Here is a 20,907-nt window from a genome sequence, read left to right as displayed (position 1 = left end):
AAAAGTGAGACAGGAAAAGAAAAATATAAGCCTCAGATAGCATTAAACAGGTTATAGTTTATCAGTTGGCCCCTATCCACTACTGTCTAAATTCCACAAAGATGTTAACAACAAATTTTCTAATAACACTAGAACACCAAAGCAGGTGTTCTTGTTACAGAATCAAGCACTATAACAGAAAGTCTGAGTCTGAGTTAAACCATGAAGAGGATATAGAGTTGTGGGATTAGGGCAGAAGCTTCCAACAGACATTATTGTTAGCATCTAAAACTAGTGCTTTGAGATGAAAGCACACATGGTAGTATCTATAGTCAGTTGGAGAAAAAAAATACAAGTTTAGTAGGGTGGGAAACAGGGTGCAACAAATGTCTAGTGCATCTGATAGTTACTAATTAGAAATAATATTTTTTTCAGAGTCTCCAGTGCAGAATTCCATGCTTTCACCAGCTCACATCAAATGGAGAATCCAAACAATGTGACTGAATTTATTCTTCTGAGCATTACAAGGATTCCAGAACTGAGGACAATATTCTCTGCTTTGTTTCTTATCATGTACTTGGCCACACTGCTGGGAAACCTATTGATTGTGGTGACTATAACTGTGAGTCCGAATCTGAGGTCCCCCATGTACTTTTTCCTCATTTCCTTGTCTCTTTTGGATGTCATCTACTCTTCAGTCACTGCTCCCAAGTTGGTTGTAGACTCTCTGTCTGAGAACACTACCATCTCCCTAGAAGGCTGCATGGCCCAGCTCTTTGCTGAGCACTTCTTTGGTGGGGTGGAGATCATTCTTCTCATGGTGATGGCCTATGACCGCTATGTGGCCATCTGTAAACCTCTGCACTACATGACCATCGTTAGTCCTCGTGTGTGCTGCCTGATGGTGGGAGGGGCCTGGGTGGGAGGATTTACACATGCAACCATTCAACTTCTCTTCATGTATCAAATACCTTTCTGTGGCCCCAATGTCATTGATCATGTGATCTGTGACTTGTTTCCATTGTTACAACTGGCCTGCATGGACACACAGATCCTGGGTCTCTTAGTCATTCTCAACAGTGGGGTGATGTGTGTGACCATTTTCCTTATTCTCTTCTCTTCCTATGTGGTCATCCTGTGCTCCCTGAAGTCTTGCAGCTCTGAAGGAAGGCGCAAAGCCCTCTCCACATGTAGTTCTCACTTCACAGTGGTTGTGCTGTTCTTTGTACCTTGTATCTTCTTGTACATGAGGCCTGTAGTCACTTACCCCATAGACAATGCCATGGCTGTGTCCTCAACCGTTGTTGAACCAATGTTAAATCCTTTGATCTACACCTTGAGAAATGCAGAGGTGAAAAACGTTTTGAGAAAAATGTGGATGAAAAGCAGACCTTGAGTGTCATTGATATGCCAAGGAGCAAATGTTTCTTACAAATCTCTTGGAGATAAACCTTCTGCATTAATTCCAGACCACTAGATACACGGCAGAAGAGGCAGCTTCTGGCTTTAAAAAGCAGGTTTGAGGTATCTCTGTGCTTAATCTGTCTCTACTCATGTCTCCAGCTCACCACACCAGGATATTTTGTGGTGCATTTTCTCCCACTTGTGGCTTTGTGAACACCTATAAAAACCAAAAACAAAACACCAACCCATAGTGTGAACCTTTCACAGTCTAGGGAGTTTTCTTTGTTATGCCTGCTCTTGGCTGAAATAATTTTTCAAAGGATTTGCTTTACTGGCTTTCTAGTTATTAATTATAGTTTACCATTTCCATATAAACTCCCACTTTAAAAGAGAGGCAAATATTTCCTGATTTCCTCTGGTCATTTACTTCATTTATTCTCTAACTCTATATTCAGGTTGTATTTTTAAGATTCATGATTAGTATTGACTTTAGAAATACTACTTAGGTTTCATGTTCTATTTCTCTGCTCATTTCTTTTTTTTGTTATGTAGATTTTTTAATTCATTTTACATACCAATCACAGATCCCCTTCTTCCCTCCTCCTGCCCCTCCATCCTTCTCCTCCAACCCACTCTCCATTCCCTCCTCCAAGAAAGTAAGGCCTCCTATGGGGAATCAGCAGAGCCTGGTACATTCAAGTAGAGGCAAGTCCAAGCTCCTCTCCCTGCCTCAAGGCTGTGTGTCCCACCATAAGTAGTGGGACTGCCCCCTTATTAATCTCTTTATTAATCAAGCACTTTACATTTGGGGCACTTCCCCAGGTTCTCTTGTCATTCGTTAGTGAAATAAACTCAGGGTCAATTCTGGTTGATGGCAGATGTTTTAAAATTATATTCCTTTGTCTTGAAATCTTGTGTTTCCTACAAGACTAGAACAACTCTGTAGACCTGTGCAGTTTATTTGAATGACTAGAGGGATGTGATTTTGCTATTACATTCATAATTTTGGTTTCCAAAACCAATGATATTTGTTTTCTTAAGAATTTTAACTATGAAAATTCTAGAAATATACTATGGTATTTTAAACTGCCTCCCTTAATTAGGTATTTGGGAAGCCTAAGGTTCGGATATGAGTTAATATTCTGTTGCCATAAAACAAATATGCTGAGGAGCCCCCATGGTACTGGACTAGACTAGGCCCTCTAGATAAGCTAGACAGTTGTTTAGATTGAATGGTTTAGGGGGCCCCCAGGCAGTGGGATCTCGACCTGTCCCTAGTGCATGAGCTGACTTTTTGGAACCTAGTGCCTATGGTGAGACACTTTGTGTAGCCTTGGTGCAAGAAGGAAGTGTTTGGACCTGCCTCAACTGAATGTACCAGGCTCTGCTGACTCCTCATGGGAGACCTTGCCTTGGAGGAGGTGGGAATGGGGGGTGGGTTGGGAGGAAAAGCTGGGGGACAGGAGGAGGAAGGACAGGGGTATCTATGGTTGGTATATAAAATGAATAGAAAGTCTCTTAATAAAGTTCTGTTTTAAGTAGCAGAACTGATGACTGAGCAAGGAAACATAATTTGGATTATAAAATTCTTGCTTTAATAAAAATTCCTTCATCAGTGGAATAAAAACAAATATGCAATAACATTAAGTATAAGATCAAGTACAGTATTCAAATAAACCATTTAAATAATGATTTTCATTTTAAATAACAGTGTGTGTGTGTGTGTGTGTATGTTTAGCCAGTATATAGGTATAAAAATCATCAGCTCTAGCCGGGCCGTGGTGGCGCATGCCTTTAATCCCAGCACTCGGGAGGCAGAGGCAGGCAGATCTCTGTGAGTTCGAGGCCAGCCTGGACTACCAAGTGAGTCCCAGGAAAGGCGCAAAGCTACACAGAGAAACCCTGTCTTGAAAAACAAAAAAACAAAAACAAAAAAAAAAATCATCAGCTCTAATCAACAACTACAACTTTTCTTCTTTCATTTTATAAGGATGTGTTGAGTTAGAAGTTCTGGAAAATCTTTTGAAAATAGTAGCTAAGATATGTTTTCCTTACATTTGGGACCTTATATTTTAGTAAATGAAACAAATAATTTATATAAAAATGGTGAGACAATTTGCCCAGCCTTGTTACAGGAAAGAGGGCCTTTGACCTGCCTCAAGTGAAGTGAAGATGGGATCAGCGCTGAACACGAAGAAGAGCCAACATGGGAAGGGCGAGGCCCTGAATAGAGAATTTTTTTTTAAACTTTAAGTTCATCAATAGCAGACTTGTCAAAGATACTTTCTTAGTACACAGCTAAAACCCAAATCCAACATGAATTTGATGGCTTTAAACCTGAGGATCAAAAATTGCCCTTTATGTATTAACAATGAAGAATGGTATTTCAAGTCGTATACCAATTATTTATCAGAAAATACTCAGATTTAAAATTTATAATCCTGTCTTATCTCAAAGAAGAATGTGAGCTTAATAATATGAAAACTTTTGCCTGTGTAAGAACTTTATGTAGAACATTTTTCCTGGTTCAATTCTAAAATTAAAAAAATAGTTGAACATAATGTGATCCCTATCTAACATATTTGTGATCTTCTTTTTTTAAATTTTTTCCCTTTTTTTATTAAGAGATTTTATATTCATTTTACATACTAACCATAGATTCCCCTGTCCTCCCTCCTCCAGCTTCCCCCCATCCACCCACCATTCCCACCTCCTCTAAGGCAAGGTATACCTGGGGAGTCAGCAGAGCCTGGTATATTCAGTTGAGGCAGGTCCAAGCCCCTCCTTCCTGCAACAAGGCTGGGCAAATTGTCTCACCATAAGCACTGGACTCCAAAAAACTGGCTCATGCACTAGGGACAGGTCCCGATCCACTGCCTGCTCCCCATCCCCCTAAACAATTCAAGCCAAACAACTGTCTTGCTTATCCAGAGGGTCTAGTCTAGTACCATGGGGCTCCTCAGCTATTTGTCCACAGTTCATGTGTTTCTACTAGTTTGGCTAGTTGTCTCTGTACTTTATCCAATCATGGTCTGGACATCTCTTGCTCATAGAATCCCTCCTCTCTCTAGTGGATTGGACTCCTGGAGCTCTGCTTAGGGCTTGGCCATGGATCTCTGTATCTGCTTTCATCAGTCACTGGATGAGGGTTCTATGATGACAGGGTATTTAGCCCTCAGATCACCCGAGTAGGTCAGCTCAGGCACCCTCTCAACCATTGCCAGTAGTCTATGGTGGAGTCATACCCATCTACCTGTGACCTCAGTAACTTCCTGAGACATGGAAACCAAACTGCCAGCTCTCATATGTGTATATATATATATATACTCATATATACTGTATATATACAGTATATATGAATATAAACTCATATATATATATATATATACAGTATATATTCAATATATACAGTAAAGAGGTAGGCCTAGACTCTTTCAGTTACACAATTCAGAACTTATCTGGACATTCATCTCTGGACATTCATATAGGCAATATAACCTTTTAAATTCCAAAAATGTCTTCTCATCAGTGTTTTATAACTTTGCCTAGCTTTACTTTTTCTAACAATGTTGATCTCTGAAGTAAATATTGTTTTACTTATAAATCATATGATTACCTATTAGAACAAGAAAAATTCAGTAGTATTCATGACATGAAGTTGAAGTAAACTAAGAATATACATCCACTTTAAGTGGAAGTAGAATATCTACCTAACAATGTCCTGCAAAGATCAAACTTAGTAGTACCCACTATGTATACTTGGTTCCCCTTTCGCTAAGATCTCAGCTTTAAGAGTTGAACCTCAGTGGGTTACTCAGATATCTCTTTTAATCTCATAAGTCAGATCTCAGCACGTATCATTGATATGCAGTGTCAAAAACTAAAATCTGTGGTGGTATTGTGTTCCCCAAAATATTGTGTACCTTAATAAACTTATCTGGGGTCAGAGAACAGAAAAGCCACTAGTTAGGCAGTGATAGCACACACCTTTAATCCTTGCATTCCAGAGGCAGAAATCCATCTGAGATCTCTGTGAGTTCAAGGCCACATTGGAAACAGCCAGGCATGGTAACTCACGCCTTTAATCCCAGGAAGCAAGCCTTTAATCCTAGGGAGTGATGGTAGAAAGCAGAAAGGTATATAAGGTGTGAGGACCAGAAACTAGAAGCAAGTGGCTGGTTAAGCATTCGGCTGGTTAAGCTTTCAGGCTTTGAAGCAGCACAGTTCAGCTGGGATTCATTCTGGATGAGGACTCAGAGGCTTCCAGTCTGAGGAAACAGGACCAACTGAGGAACTGGTGAGGTGAGATAGCTGTGACTTGTTCTGTCTCTCTGACCTTCCAGTATTCACCCCAATAACTGGCCTCGGGTTTGATTTTATTAATAAGAACTTTTAAGATTCCTGCTACAAAAATCTTAACATTTAATCAAGCTCTGACATGAATAATCTGGCTATCTCTTTGAACTTCTCTGTTATAAGTTACTTCTCAAAGACTTCCTCACCAAGTATGGTATCTTTTAGGTCCTCTTCCTGGTCAGACATGCTCTCTAATGCTATTGGGATTCCATGTTCTGCAAACTATCTTTGTGGCAAACTTACTGTGTTTTAACTGATAAGAAGAACCAATATGTCAGAGAGTTTTGCCCTTTTACCTCAGCATGAGGGACTGTTTTCCTTGACTCCATACACTACTTAGAGAACTCATGTTGAAATTTTCTAAGTTTTTCTTAAGTGTGAGGAACTGGGTAGTGTCTTCTGGAGCATTATAACTGAGTTCTATTGCATGTTCCTCATCTCATGACCCTCATCCCTTTTTCCCATTGAGTTCATCTCTCACCTAAGAATCTACCTCTGGAGTCTACTGATTGCACCCACAGTCTCTGGCTGTACTAATAGGAAGTTGTGTCAGTTCCTATAGTCAGGATCATATTTGAGGAGTGTAGCCTGGCATAATGGTTATTTAATTAGATATTTTATGAAATTATACTAGAACAGTGATGGCCATGGTATCAACATGGTGGTTCTATGTGATAAAGGATATGTTTAAAGTTCTGGGATACAAAGTACCCTGCTGACTTTTGGAATTGGCCTGATCTGCTGGACCTTGTGAAATTTCACTTTTTAGTATTTTGACTGTAGTGTCAGCACTTACAGCACCATACCCACTGTGAGGAGTAGTAGTACACTTCCTTTAATCTGTGAGTCCTTCCATGGGACACCTATGAAGCTCATCCCAAACCTTTAGAAATCTATGCAAAACACTGGATGGTTTTGAGGGAGGGGTATCTGGAATTATCTTCTTCAGGTTCTTTCAAGACAGGTTTCTAACTGGAACAATGTGGTAATTTTTTTTAACATTATCTGCCTTATTTCATATCAGAAGACATTTAATTGTAATCTAGCTCTACTCTGTAGCAGGAATCTTCAAAGTTCTTATTAATAAAATCAAACCCGAGGCGAGTTATTGGGGTCCATGCTGGTAGATCAGAGAGACAGAACAAGCCACAGCCATCTCACCTTGCCCGTTCCTCAGCTGGTCCTGTTTCCTCAGACTGGAAGCTTCTGTGTCCTCATCCCAATGGCTCTCAGCTGAACTGCTGCTCAAAAGCCTGAAGCTTAACCAGGCCAAATGCTTAACCAGCCAAATGCTTAACCATCCAAATCTTAACCAGCCAAATGCTGAACCAGCCAAACGCCTCTAGTTTCTGGTCCTCACGCCTTATATATCTTTCTACTTTCTACCACTACTCCCTGGGATTAAAGGCTGGCTTTCTGGGATTAAAGGTGTGTGTCACCATGCTTGGCTATTTCCAATGTGGCCTTGAACTCACAGAGATCCAGAGGGATTTCTATCTCTGGAATGCTAGGATTAAAGGCGTGTGCTATCACTGACTAACTAGTGGCTTGTCTGTTCTCTGACCCCAGGTAAGTTTATTAAGGTACACAATATTTTGGGGAACACAATACCACCACATTTCCTCAATTTTTGTCTAAAATTAAAAAAGCTTATAACTAATACAAGAAAAACTATCTTCAATAAGTATATGCAATATATAGTCAAGATTACATTAACAGTGTCTAGTCCATTAACATTTGACAGATCCAGACAAAAATCTCCATTATATATATTAACAACGTCCAGTCCAGTAACATCTGATAAACTCAGACCAAAATATTTTCATTATTTATCTTATTTAAAACAAGTAGTTCCTTTTTAAAAGTAGATTCCATAATCTCCCTTTTTATCTTACCATATCCATATTTTCTCTTTTTTCTTTTCATAATAGATTCATTAGTCTACCTTTTGTCATTTTTATATCTTCCCTTTTTTCTTCAGTGTAGATTCAGTGATCTACCTATTTATCCTATTATTTCTTTATTTTTTTTCTCAGAGTAGATTCGATTATCTCATATCTATATTCTCTTTTTCTTTTTGCTTTCTAGGAGTGAAGTTTTCTTTAGGGAATTTTGAAAAGAAAGTTTTGGGGTGAGTCATCAAGTCCTGTATCGTTTGTCCAGTCTCTGCATAATAGAAAAGTTCAGGGCTTGTTTCAAGTCCTTGTTCAAGTAGTCTGTCAGGCTGGATCATCTCAGCTAGCCATCTCAAAATTGTCCTAAGCAGTTTGTAGTCCAAAGCAGATCTTTCCGTGGTGTTAATCAGCTTAATGGCTTTATCATAGTCCATGTGGAATCATCGTTGTAGGATCCTGTCATCTTTTTGAAGATTTCAAAGTCACTGTTAGGCATGGTCATGGTTTCCTGCAGACTTTTTTTTTTTTTTTTTGCCTCCTCTGTGGTTGGGAGCAATCACAGTCCAATAAATGTCTGTCTCTCAGAACCATGAACATTCTTCCCTAGAACAGAAAATCTTCACAACAATTTCTCCGCACCATTTGTCTTGCCAAACTTTTCCAAACTGACCTTTGCCGATGCTTTCTTGTAACACGATGGTCCTGGCAATTCTTCTCTGAACCAGCAGCAGTAAACCCTTCGTCCCAGGTAGCAGCATCACTGTAGTCACCAACACGATGAGAAGGAGCTGGCAATGTGGAGCAGTAGCCACTGCTTCCATGGTCCCACCACTGTTTGTGGCTCAGTCCAGGCCAAAGCTGCTCCCAAGCCTCCTAGGCCGGCCTCAAACTCAGGATCCTACTGCCTCTGTCTCCTTCAGCAAATCCTACCGGTGTGGGCCACCACAACCGCCTGAGTGTAGCTTGGGCCTGAGCTGGGGCTCACAAGGCCACAGGCAAACAGCTTTTTCATGAATTCATAACACGAACGTTGGGCGCCAGATGTAGAAGGAACCTTCAAAGTTCTTATTAATAAAATCAAACCCGAGGCGAGTTATTGGGGTCCATGCTGGTAGATCAGAGAGACAGAACAAGCCACAGCCATCTCACCTTGCCCGTTCCTCAGCTGGTCCTGTTTCCTCAGACTGGAAGCTTCTGTGTCCTCATCCCAATGGCTCTCAGCTGAACTGCTGCTCAAAAGCCTGAAGCTTAACCAGGCCAAATGCTTAACCAGCCAAATGCTTAACCATCCAAATCTTAACCAGCCAAATGCTGAACCAGCCAAATGCCTCTAGTTTCTGGTCCTCACGCCTTATATATCTTTCTACTTTCTACCACCACTCCCTGGGATTAAAGGCTGGCTTTCTGGGATTAAAGGTGTGTGTCACCATGCTTGGCTATTTCCAATGTGGCCTTGAACTCACAGAGATCCAGAGGGATTTCTATCTCTGGAATGCTAGGATTAAAGGCGTGTGCTATCACTGACTAACTAGTGGCTTGTCTGTTCTCTGACCCCAGGTAAGTTTATTAAGGTACACAATATTTTGGGGAACACAATACCACCACACTACTCCTTTCACTACAATAGGCAATAAAATACTAAGCAAAGGAAGTCATAGAAACAGAAAATCTGGATGTTTCGAAGTGACCAGCAAGGCTACAAAATGCATTAGCTGTGTGGTCATGCCAGGTATTCTTTTGGATTACGACACAATTGTGAACTTTGAACTAACAGAAGAAAAGAAACACAACAAAACAAAAACAAAACAAGACAAAACAAAAACCACTTCAGTTTGACTCTATAGACTATTGAAGAGATCATGTTCCAGATTTTAATTTTTTTATAAGTGTCACTTCAATTCTACTTTTCTCGGTGAGGTGTGAACACTAAGTAGAATGTGACATTTAAAACTGAACAAACCAGATGTATTTCTTTCTATGGTCTTTTCCAAAATTTCCAGTGAGATAAGTACCATGCTTCAGGCTCAGTGCTATGTTCCACTAACGAGACACTGGCTAGCCTTATGTTCTTACCTCTACAATAAAAGAAAAGAATTAATTGCCAAAATTTTGCATTTAGTTTTAAAGTCAAAGGATCTCCAAATTCATTTCCAGGATAAAACTCAACATTTTGACCAACCAATAACTATTTCTGTACATACATAAATGTTATATTCTTTGATAAACATTCTACTGTGTCAGAATATCCATGTTTTTTTTATTTTTATTTTTTGTGCATGAGTACAATCTTGTCTCAGAACACAACTCTTATATTTGGAATTATCTTCAAATCGCAATGCAGAAGTAGTACAAAGAAAAGAAAAAAATCCTCTAATTCTTTGGGGACATAGAAATTTATAAACAAGTGAGGAAGTAACAACATTCAAAATTATGTCTTGGAAAATCACAATAATGGAAAGTTTCCAAGCTCTGGGGTGGGTGTGGCTACACAGTCTCAAATCCCTTGGAAAACTCTTTAAATTCCAGTTGTAAATCAAAAAGGAAACTTTTGCTTCTTTTGTTTCTCTTTGATAACCTGCTGTAGACAGGACATAAGGGGCAGTGGATTGCCAAAGATGCCCCTCCACTCTGTAAGAGATGAGAAGAAAAAATTAGAAGGAACATTAGAGTTTAACCAGACACCGAGGAAACCTACACCATATAAAACAAGAGAGTCTCATCACTAGAACTGATAAGAAATTGGTTGACATAAGTGAGATTTATAATTCTTTTATTTCATTTTCAGAGGGGATTTATAATTAGGCTGTACTGTTTAGACTGTGGCTGCTATGGTCAATGGTGAGAGAAGCAGGTAAAATAGTATGTATGAAACCTGCAGGAGAGGACTTGATGCATAATAAACATCCAATAAAAACTGAAGACATTTAAAAATAATCAGAATTTTTAAGGGAGTGAAAGGCAGTCATTCTTATACGTTTAATGAAATTAATATTACATTTAAATTTTATCTGTGAATTAAATACAAATCAGTTAAAAATGTAGCAAGCACATGTTTTATTTTACCTCACCAGCAGAATTATTTTTAAACATATTTTCATCCTTAACACTTCCTCATTTTTAAGATTAAACAGTGAATTTTCAGAGAATGTCTTTAGAATCCTGATGTGGAGGCATGGGAAGCTGTCCTCTTTCTACTTACTGATGTACAGCATGGAATTTACTACGTCCACAGTCACACAGCAGCCAACTTCATAAGAGTGGACACTAAGGTAAGAACAATGACACAAGTCACAGAGTGGAGTATTCTAGTTAAATGTGTCCACATACTCTTCCTAAATGTGTTTGATGTTTTTGTACAATGCTAGGGTCCTGCCTTAGAATGCTCAGGAAAACTGAACGTCTGGAGTACTGCACTAAATCAGATGAATTAGAAGACACCAGGAGAGGCTTCAGGTACCCTCTGGAATGACTCAGTGGAAACAGAAATGGTATTACACCCCATCTCATTCCAGAAATAGCAAGATTATGACATCTGAAGCATTTGGGGCAGTCATCAGAGCATCAGTGAAGTCCAAGAGCAGGTACTGAAATCTGAAGGGATGTAGTTCCCAGATTGTCATGTAAAGGAACATTCTTACCTGGATGGTGAGGAATAAATGTTTGATTTATATAAACATCTTTCTATGCTTAATTAAGCAACTCTCCCTTTTACTAGTATCTCTAGTGGACCATTTTCCATTAATTTTTTTCCCTATCTCATTTCAACTTTATAGTAATTTTTTAAAGCAGAAGTTACTAATTTAAATGTTTCAAATGTTTACACATTCAGAATTGTTATTCATATGCTTTACAAAATAATTAAATGAATGAACCACTTTTGTTACGTTTAAGAGTTACATTTGAAGATGGCATAATTTTTTTAAAGGATGTGTTCTATTTTCATGCTAATTAAAATTTTACTTTTTATGTAAATGCTGCTTAAAATCATGCTGACATCAGTATTTTTTATCATCGTTGATGTATGTTTTTGCAACATGTGGTTACTGTAACTGTCTGGTGGACTTTTACAGGTCTTTGAACTTGATCTGTGTTACTGTCTCCATTTTTTTTTTCAGAAGATGTAGAAGTACCTTAGGTTAAGTGACATGGTTACTACAGGAGCAAGCTGGCATTGCTGGACATTTGATAGTAGAAACTAAACATTATTTATGTTAACTCTTATTTGGAAAAAGCTTAATTGAGAAAAATTGTTAAGGATGTAGGTAATAAGAATTATTCAATTAATATGTGTTGCCTTTCTCTCACTGTACCTGTCAATTTGATTTTCTTGATACAATGAAGCTATCTGGAGGAGGAGTTCTGAAGGCAATGTCATACGTTTATCTGTGAGTGGATGACAGATGTTTAGATTATTGTTAGTGATTATGCTGTGACTGGCCAAAATAAAATCTTAACATTTTTAAACATATATGAAGATTGGGAAAATATTTATCATCAGTGGTGATAGTACAACTGAAATTAGGAGTGTAATGCCCTCCTTCTGACTGTGAGGTGTCTCAACACTTTCTCCTGATATTCTGACTGCATTTATGATTCCGTGTTTTCCTGTTCTCTTAAGAACCAATTGAGAGGCTTTTTTTTTTTTTTTATCAAGTTCAAGCACAGAAATGTCACATAAGGCTTTGAGAGTTTTTAGAACTTCGTAATCTGCCCAAAGCCACAGAACAAAAAGCCAGGAGATGGTTTTCTGATTCATTTCTCCCTAATCTTTTTCCTTCTTTAGCCCTAGCCTGGGCTAGTCAGACCCTGAGTCATCTATTGGTATACCGTCCTCAGTGACACATAGGTATTGGCTGACTCCATGATCATTTGAAGCTTGTTTTATACTCCTGTTACTTGATGATAGTTTATAAATGATTTTGGAATTCGTAGTGCAGACACCCAAGACAAATGAATCAGAGAACCAAGGACAGAAACTAATGTACATTTTGCATCTTTTTTAGTTTTATTCATAGTTAAATTGATTTCTATTAACTGAAAGTAGAATTTATTTTAAAAAGATTCTTTTCGACTTCCACAGTACATAATATAATTATTTTTTGTTGTTTTCCTATTTTTAACAAACAGGTATGAACGTGTACATATCTTCACAAACGTATGCTTCTTGACTGATACATGTCAGTAATGTGTGCAAGAACTCAATCATTCTTTTCATCTCTGTACACAAGTAGAAATGAATGGAAAATCTTTCTGTGGTAAGGCATTTTACTAGATTACTTAATCAGTTTAAAAATTTCACAGTTACCATAGAGAGCATTGTCACACTTTCAAGTTTGACATAACATCATAGTCATAGGAGATGAGAAGTTATATTTTAACTGGAGATTTCTTCCTCTTAAGAAAGTCAATTATGCTTCAGATATATGTGTCATTAGAAACTATACATGGCTAGACAAACAAGATTTATAAATCTTTGGAAAAATATTAATAAAGCCCTCAGTAAAATTCAATTCACTCTTTGTCTTCTGCAATTACATAGCTCTTGGCAACTTTCATATATTGGCTACTAGACCACTAATTTCTAATTCTTTATCATTATCTGTGTTTTATTAATATGTCACATTCAAACCTGAATAAACTATTGAGAAATCTTAACATTTACAGATAGAAAGAGGCATTGTAGTGCTTCCTCTGCTCTGAAGTTCTGGATAAAATAAAAATTGTTACCTTTTCCCCTGTTCATTCAATTGACCAGGCTTAAGCTTGGACAGAAGTTCTGTCCAATATTTGAATAACATTGGACATTTCCATTGATATCAACTTAATCTCCTGAAGCATAATTTTCTTACAAATAAAGCAGGAAAAACAGTAGCAAGGGTCCTGTGGAATGCTTACTTTGTATTATCAACCATGAGAACAAAACTCAGGAGTGGCATTATTTGTTTTTATGAACTTCTGTTCTAGTTTCAGATAATGATTAAAAAAACTGTATTTAATGCTTAAGCCTGTATCTGGGCATTTCTACATGTCTTTCTCTTCCATAAAAACTAATTGAATTTCATATCAAACTCATAATGACATGTACTACTCTTGACTTTAGTCAAAAGTCTGAGAAGTGATAAAAATTTATTAAAAGCCATGTTCAGTATAGATGTTTTTTAAACGTTGAAGAAGTATTTGTATGTTCATTTGTCTCCTAAAATGCAGGCTATTTCTTCACTTTACAGATACATTTTTCCATTATCTAGTCATTCTTATGTGCTTCCCTGACCGTGGAAAACACGACTATGGAGTCCTCACATCCTCATAACATGCGCAAAAGGCCGGAAGGTTTTCCATCAATTCACTTCAGATCTCAAGTAAATTGTCAATCAGAATTACATATAACATATTGTCAATCTTATACCACACATGCAACTGTTTCTGTTTTCATGTGTACAGAGCTCTAGATTTGAAGTATTCTACAATTTATCTCTGCCTCAATCTGGCTGATCTTCAACTATCACCCTGTAAATTTTTCTCTTTTTTCTATTCTCAATGAAATCAAGCACTCAATCTTATTTTGGATCTAGCTATAATAAATCATCGATCCCAAAATTATAAATGGGATTATATATTTTATATTGAAGCAAATGTTTATCATCATTGCCAAATGATATGCTCTCTATTGGGCATTCATCTTTTCCTTGGGAACCATGCAAAACCAGAGTTTTGTAACTGAGTTTGTCTTCCTGGGACTATCACAGAATCCAAATGTTCAAAAACTGATATTTATCATATGTTTATGTGTTTACATTGCAACAATTGGGGGCAACATGACAATTGTGGTGACCATTGTCTGCAGCCCTGCACTGCTGGGCTCCCCCATGTATTTCTTTCTGACTTTTCTGTCTTTACTGGATGCAAGCTTCTCCTCTGCCATGACACCCAAAATGATTGTGGATTCTTTATATGAGAGAAAAACCATCTCCTTTGAAGGATGCATGATACAACTTTTTGCTGAACACTTCTTTGGTGGGGCTGAGGTGATTGTTCTGACAGCCATGGCCTATGACCGCTATGTGGCCATTTGTAAGCCCTTACACTACTCTTCTATTATGACCAGGAGGCTCTGTGGCACTCTGGTGGGGGTGGCCTGGGCAGGGGGTTTCTTACATTCCATCATACAAATTATCTTCACTTTGCAGCTTCCCTTCTGTGGACCCAATGTCATTGATCACTTCATATGTGACTTGTACCCATTGCTGGAGCTGGCCTGCACTGACACACACATCTTTGGCCTTTTGGTGGTTGCCAACAGTGGGTTTATCTGCATCATAATCTTCTCCTTGTTGCTTGTTTCCTATGGGTTTATCTTGCTGTCTCTGAGATTTCACAGTTCTGAAGGGCAATGGAAAGCTCTCTCTACTTGTGGGTCCCACATTGCTGTGGTGGTCTTGTTCTTCGTCCCGTGTATATTTACATATGCAAGGCCGCCTACTGCCTTCTCCTTTGACAAAATGGTAGCAATATTTTACACCATGCTATCCCCCTTGCTTAATCCTATGATTTATACTTTTAGGAATAAGGACATGAAGAATGCCATAAGAAAAGTGTGGAAGAAATTAATAGTGCATTCAGATGAATAATAAAAAGTTGCCTTTTACTAGAATTAATATTAATAGTAAAGGAATCAAAACTATTGACTCAAACCTACAGTATGTTTATCACCTATAAGGAGTTAATGCAATTCTCCAGAGCTAGCCTTGTTTTGATGGTTGGAGATTGTTGTTTTCCTTTTTATATCAGGCATGTCCACTGAGTTGGGATCTCAATATTCATGTGTGTAAATTAAAGAGAACTGAATTTTATAATTACTTAGAATCTGTTAATAAAAAAGAATGCAATTAAAAATACCAGCTACAGTGTACATGCTTTTAAAAAAATCTGCAGGAAATTCCAAATGTCATATACATTTGGATGAAAACTTATTAAACCTATTTTCAGTAAAAAGAAATTTTAATTTATGAGAGTGGTCTCTGTAGCAGCTAGAGTTTAGGCAGGATGGGAAGAAAATCTTCATAGAAGTACTGTAGGTTTCCTGTCTCTTGTGACTCAATTATTTCATGGGTGTCCTTTGCCATTTGCTATAAAATTTGAATCATTTCTTGATATCTTAAGAGAGAATTCTTGGTTGGTCCATTCCTGCCATTGCATGTTTTCTCCTTGGGTTGAGAGACATCATATGGCAGTCAGCCCTAGGAAAGGAGATGGGAGTATTCCATAATTGTGAACAGTCATTCTTAGGAAAACAACCCAAAATAATTCTAGAGAACCCACAGAACTAAAACACCTAAGATCACCTGCAGATGAAGTGAGCTAACTCTCCTTCTGGCCCCCAAAACACAGCAAAACATTCAGGTACCATAGAGCAAAAAAGAGAAAAAAAAGTTCTCAAAAGAAGATTGTATTTCAATTTATACATTGACTTTAATCTTCATGACTTTTATACCCAAACTAAAAACAACTTTATTTGAAGTTATCAATAAAGAAATGATTCAAGTTAGACATACCTGTTTTTTTGTAATCCCAGCCCTCGGGAGGTGGAGGCAGGAAATTCCTCATGAGTTTGTGACCCATCTGTTCTACATAAATACTTCTCGGCCAACCTCTGAAACAGAAACACCCTGCCTCAAGAACAACAGAAAGAAAAAAAGATAAATTGTGCCTATAATTCCCTAAATGAATTTATTATCTTAGGTTGCATTGTGGTTATAGTTAAAATTCCTCTAACATGCCAATATTAAAACACATATTAATCGAGTGCTCTAAAAAAGATACTAAACCATTTTGTTTTTTCCTCAGTACTTCATGTTTTTACAGCCTTGGCCTATGACCAGCATGTGGCTATTTTCGAGCCCTTCCATTTCTCTTCCATCATGAACTGGGGAGTCTGCTATGGGTAGCCAGATCTGGGGAATTTTTACATTCCATCATACACATTTTTTTTTCATTTTGTGGCTGCTCTTCTGTGGGCCCAATGTTATCATCCCTTTTGATGTGAATTGTACTTATTGCTGCACAAAATTTCTAACAATAGATAAAGCACAGAAATTATTGCATTCAGTGTTGTCTCGTGGTAAAGGCCATAAAGTATTAAGTTTTAAACCATTATCTGGACAAAGCATATACATTTCAACAGACTCAGAAGTGTGTAACAAACAAAGGACACACTGGTGTACCTTTTCTTCACTTTTTAAGGGTTTATGAGCTGTGCAACCTAAGAGGTTATATAATATTTTCATGCACACATGTAATGTGTTTGATTACATTCCTTTCCTCAATTACTCTAAATTCCACCTCATGTTTTTCTTCTTCATTCCTAGTGGTTTCCTTTTACTTTCTTGTCTTTTTTATCTCTCTCTCTCTCTCTCTCTCTCTCTCTCTCTCTCTCTCTCTCTCTCTCTCTCACACACACACACACACACACACACACACATCAGATAAAACATCCAATAGGTCTTTGATCAGTGATATGCCTTATTTTACTTCACACATTGGTCTCTTGCTCCATCCATTTTCTTACAAACAATGTAATTTTCTTCCTTTTATGGATACATAAAATTACATTAGTCTATATAGATCACATTTTTATAGTTGATATGTTGGTGCTCACCTGAACTGATTCTATAATTCAGCTATAATGAATGAATGGTAAACATGAGTATAAATACATCTCCATTGGAAGTTTACTTTAGTTTACTGGATAGACATTCAGTCAGGTTGTGGTTAGATGTTATAAGCTATAGTCTTAAATTTTTTAGGAACTCTCATATTGGTTTTCATAATGGCTGAACAGGCTCTCCCTAGCACTGAATAAGTCATTCTTCCCTCTATCAGAAATAAGTGTGTGGTCATAAAGAAAGAAACAGGTGTATAGAAAATGAAGGAAGAAGGACAAAGTGGTTACTGCTTCAGGTTATCAAATTCCTAGAATATAGCCATGGACTTGATATAAACAAAGCTTTTACTGGATGGGGAGGATTAAAACATTTACATAAAAGTCTTATAAGATGAGGAAGACAAGAAGATTTTCATTCTTTGTCTTACACACAAATTTTATAGTATCTGATAGAAAAGACTCCTATCTGATATTTCTTATATCTTCCACCCTCCATTTATTTGACGGTGGTTTGTGCTGTTTGTCTTCTTGATGACAGCCATTCTGAAGGTTGTGAGAGGGAATGTCAGTAAGTTTTTATTTGAATTTTCTTACTGACTAAACTTATTTTCTTTAATTAAAATTTTGATTCTTGTTTTTAACATAATTTTATAGACCTCATTGAAGAGTCTACCCTATCTGATGGTAGGGTATATGGAGGGCAGGTATACTGACAAATTCAAAGGATTGTATAATTCAGGTATAAAATGACCATGGTCTAGGGAGAAAGGAAAGACACTATCAGAAAATTTGTAGGTCTTCATAGTTTCTATAAAATTTCAAATAAATGGCCACCTGCCTGGAAGATATGCCCACTGGTGTAATAGTAGCATGAAGGTTATGTTATGGGAGTAATTAACCACTTTTTTCCTGTTTTTAAATTTAAGGCTTATTTCCTGAGATGGGACCAATACCCAACACATGATACTTTTAGTGGGATAAAAAACATGAGACTAAATAGGTCATGAATCCTACAGGAAAATTAATACTATTATTTTGCTAATGGATATAGCAGTAAAATTACCCCTAACAACCAATCAATCAACCCTCAGTGGAAAAGCTTCTTGAAGTAGATAGTACTTAACAGAAAGACTCATAGCTGGACAATGTGCAGACAGTGACAAGCTTTGGAGCATTCAGCCCTAGTGGGCTGTCTTTATCACAGCTTTCCCACACCTCTATCACACAAGTCTTGGATAGCTATGTGTTATAGGAGACAGATCTTAAGAACAGAGACTGGTAGATGAATTTATGGAAACCAAATTTATTTTTCAGACACAACAGATCAGATTCACATATGAACTCAGAAGATACACAGCATGCACACGACCAGCACAAGCTCAAACTGGATGAAATCCAAGCACAGAGAAGAGGAAATGGGCACAAAGGCCGACCCCTAACCAAGAAACCATTTGTAATTGATAGCTTCTGGGAGAAGAAAACTCATTTTTCTTCAACGCTAAGCATATCAACCACATGTCAGGGAATGCCCATGTTCTGGAGTATAGTCAACACAAAATCGGACTCCATATTTATATTTTCATATGCTTTTTGTGATATTTTGTAACTTTGATATTAATTTTTGTTTTTGTTTGGTTTGGTTTTTCTTTTATCTTGAGAGAGAAAGATGAGAGGGAAAGAATAGGATGGTGCATAGGTAGAGAGGTGGGAAGGATCTGGGAGGAGTTGGGGAAAGAGGAAGAATATGATCAAAATATATTGCATGAAAATTTTTAATAAAATAAGTAAAACTAGGATGACTTAATTCCAAAAGTTTTTATGCCACATTGATCCCAGTGACTGGAACGGCTATCAGAACATAGGATCTGCAGAAAGAAGAGCAGCCATAGAACTGTATCACAGATGTTTCTGTATTGCTTGGCTTTTTTGTCATTTGTTTGGCTGGTTGTTATTATTTATTTATTATTATTTTTACACATTTCTCTACTTTTCTGTATCAGCTCATCTACTTGGCAAGCCCTCCAAAGATTTGGCAAGCTCTTCTAAGATCAGATTGTTTAAAAGTTTTTGAGATTATAATTTGATTATAAAATTTCTACCTTCCTTTTCCTTCCTTTAAACTCAATATACCTCTCTTCTCCCATTCAAATTCACAGCCTTTTAATTTTGTTTTGCTTTACTAATTGTTATTTTAAGGCAGGTGTCTTAATACCTAATCTAAGTCACTTCTTAAATTCATTGGTAATTAACATAGAGACTCACAGCTGGGTAATATGCAGAGAGTGAGAAGCTTTGGCACACTCAGCCTTAAATGGGCTCTCTTTATCAGACCTTGCCCCTCAAGATTTAGGGATATGCAGAAGAGAAGACAGATTATAAGAACCCTGTATATCATATAATACTATATTGCTTTTCACATATTCTTCATAAAATATTTTTTCTTGAGATAGGGCTTTTCTGTGTAATAGCTCTGGTTGTTCTATAACTTGCTCTATAGACCAGACTGTCCTTGAACTCAGAGATCTACCTACCTCTGCTTAATAGCGCTTATAAACCATAAGAACCATTATATGTTATATAATACTATATTGCTTTTCATATATCTTTCAATAACAAACAGTTATTGATATAGTATTTTCACAACAAGACATATACTTTCCTTATAGATTGACAGAAGGATTCATTATGACTGAATTCAGCTCTTATGTTTGATAAGTACAAAGCATTTTGTTCAAATTCTGCAGAGAAGCTGTTTCCTACCCATTGTATAACAGAGTTCTATCCCTAAACATGATGATGTGTTAAAGCATTTTCTAACAGAAACCCAAGAACACTTCAGAAGAAAAGAGCTAATATTTGGTGATCATAAACAAATTATACTTTTTTTTGAAGAGAAAAGAATGTTGCACATAAAAGATATCAAAACCTCCTTAGTAGAAGAATTCAACATTTTGAGAAAAATATCAAGAAAACAGTGGTCAAAATGGACTCTAGGACACAGGAAGACAGACACACTTCCCAAGGTCCCTGCTTTAGGAGATGGCTCAGGGAACAGAGTTCTTGCTATCAGGCATCTCTGAGCAGGAGCAAAAGTAACTCCTGTCACTTGTAGGTAGAGGCAGGAGGAAATGTGAAAAATTCCACAGATCCAAAGACGCTAAGTAACAAGGCAGGGCTCAAGGTGGGACACTTTGTTGTGGTGATAGTTTATTTGTGCTGAAATGTGGTGATATTTTATTTGTGCCTTAATAAATACAGCTTGTCTGGAGATCAGAGGAAATAGAAAGCCATTTTAAGTAAAGAAAGAATTCAGGCAAAGGTAGCACACACCCTTAATCCTATCACTTGGTAGGCAGGATCTCTGTGCGTTCAAGGCCACTCTGGAAACAGAGCTAGGTGTGGTGGCACACGCCTTAAATTCCAACACTAGTTAACCATGGAGGTCTGTAGGTCTGTACAGACAGACAGGAAGTGACAGAGCTGATTAGGAAGAGGAAGTGATGTAGCTGAATGGAGAGAGCAAATCAGATGGCAGAACAGCAAGGCATATAGGCTTGGGTAAACAGGAAGAGAGCACTAGGAGAGACAACTGGAATCAGGGGAGTTTCTCTG

The 20,907-nt window shown here is 37.5% G+C and overlaps 2 protein-coding genes across 2 annotated transcripts; both read left to right on the top strand.

Annotated features, from left to right (window-relative positions):
* Window positions 1-457: 457 nt before the first annotated feature.
* Window positions 458-1,375, top strand: LOC102920811 (olfactory receptor 4C6-like). Its single transcript, XM_006997587.2, has one exon. The coding sequence runs from the start codon at window positions 458-460 to the stop codon at window positions 1,373-1,375; it is 918 nt and encodes a 305-aa protein (XP_006997649.1).
* Window positions 1,376-10,184: 8,809 nt separating this feature from the next.
* Window positions 10,185-15,621, top strand: LOC102921132 (olfactory receptor 4C15-like). The gene is made up of 5 exons (XM_076568698.1): window positions 10,185-10,903; window positions 11,000-11,215; window positions 11,976-12,019; window positions 12,762-12,889; window positions 13,862-15,621. The coding sequence occupies exon 5, from the start codon at window positions 14,330-14,332 to the stop codon at window positions 15,260-15,262; it is 933 nt and encodes a 310-aa protein (XP_076424813.1). The 5' UTR covers window positions 10,185-10,903; window positions 11,000-11,215; window positions 11,976-12,019; window positions 12,762-12,889; window positions 13,862-14,329; the 3' UTR covers window positions 15,263-15,621.
* The last annotated feature ends 5,286 nt before the right edge of the window (window positions 15,622-20,907 follow it).

The sequence above is a fragment of the Peromyscus maniculatus genome, chromosome 4, assembly GCF_049852395.1.
Source record: "Peromyscus maniculatus bairdii isolate BWxNUB_F1_BW_parent chromosome 4, HU_Pman_BW_mat_3.1, whole genome shotgun sequence".
In the NCBI taxonomy this organism is placed as follows: Eukaryota; Metazoa; Chordata; class Mammalia; order Rodentia; family Cricetidae; genus Peromyscus; species Peromyscus maniculatus.
This window is presented reverse-complemented; position numbering and strand designations above follow the sequence as displayed.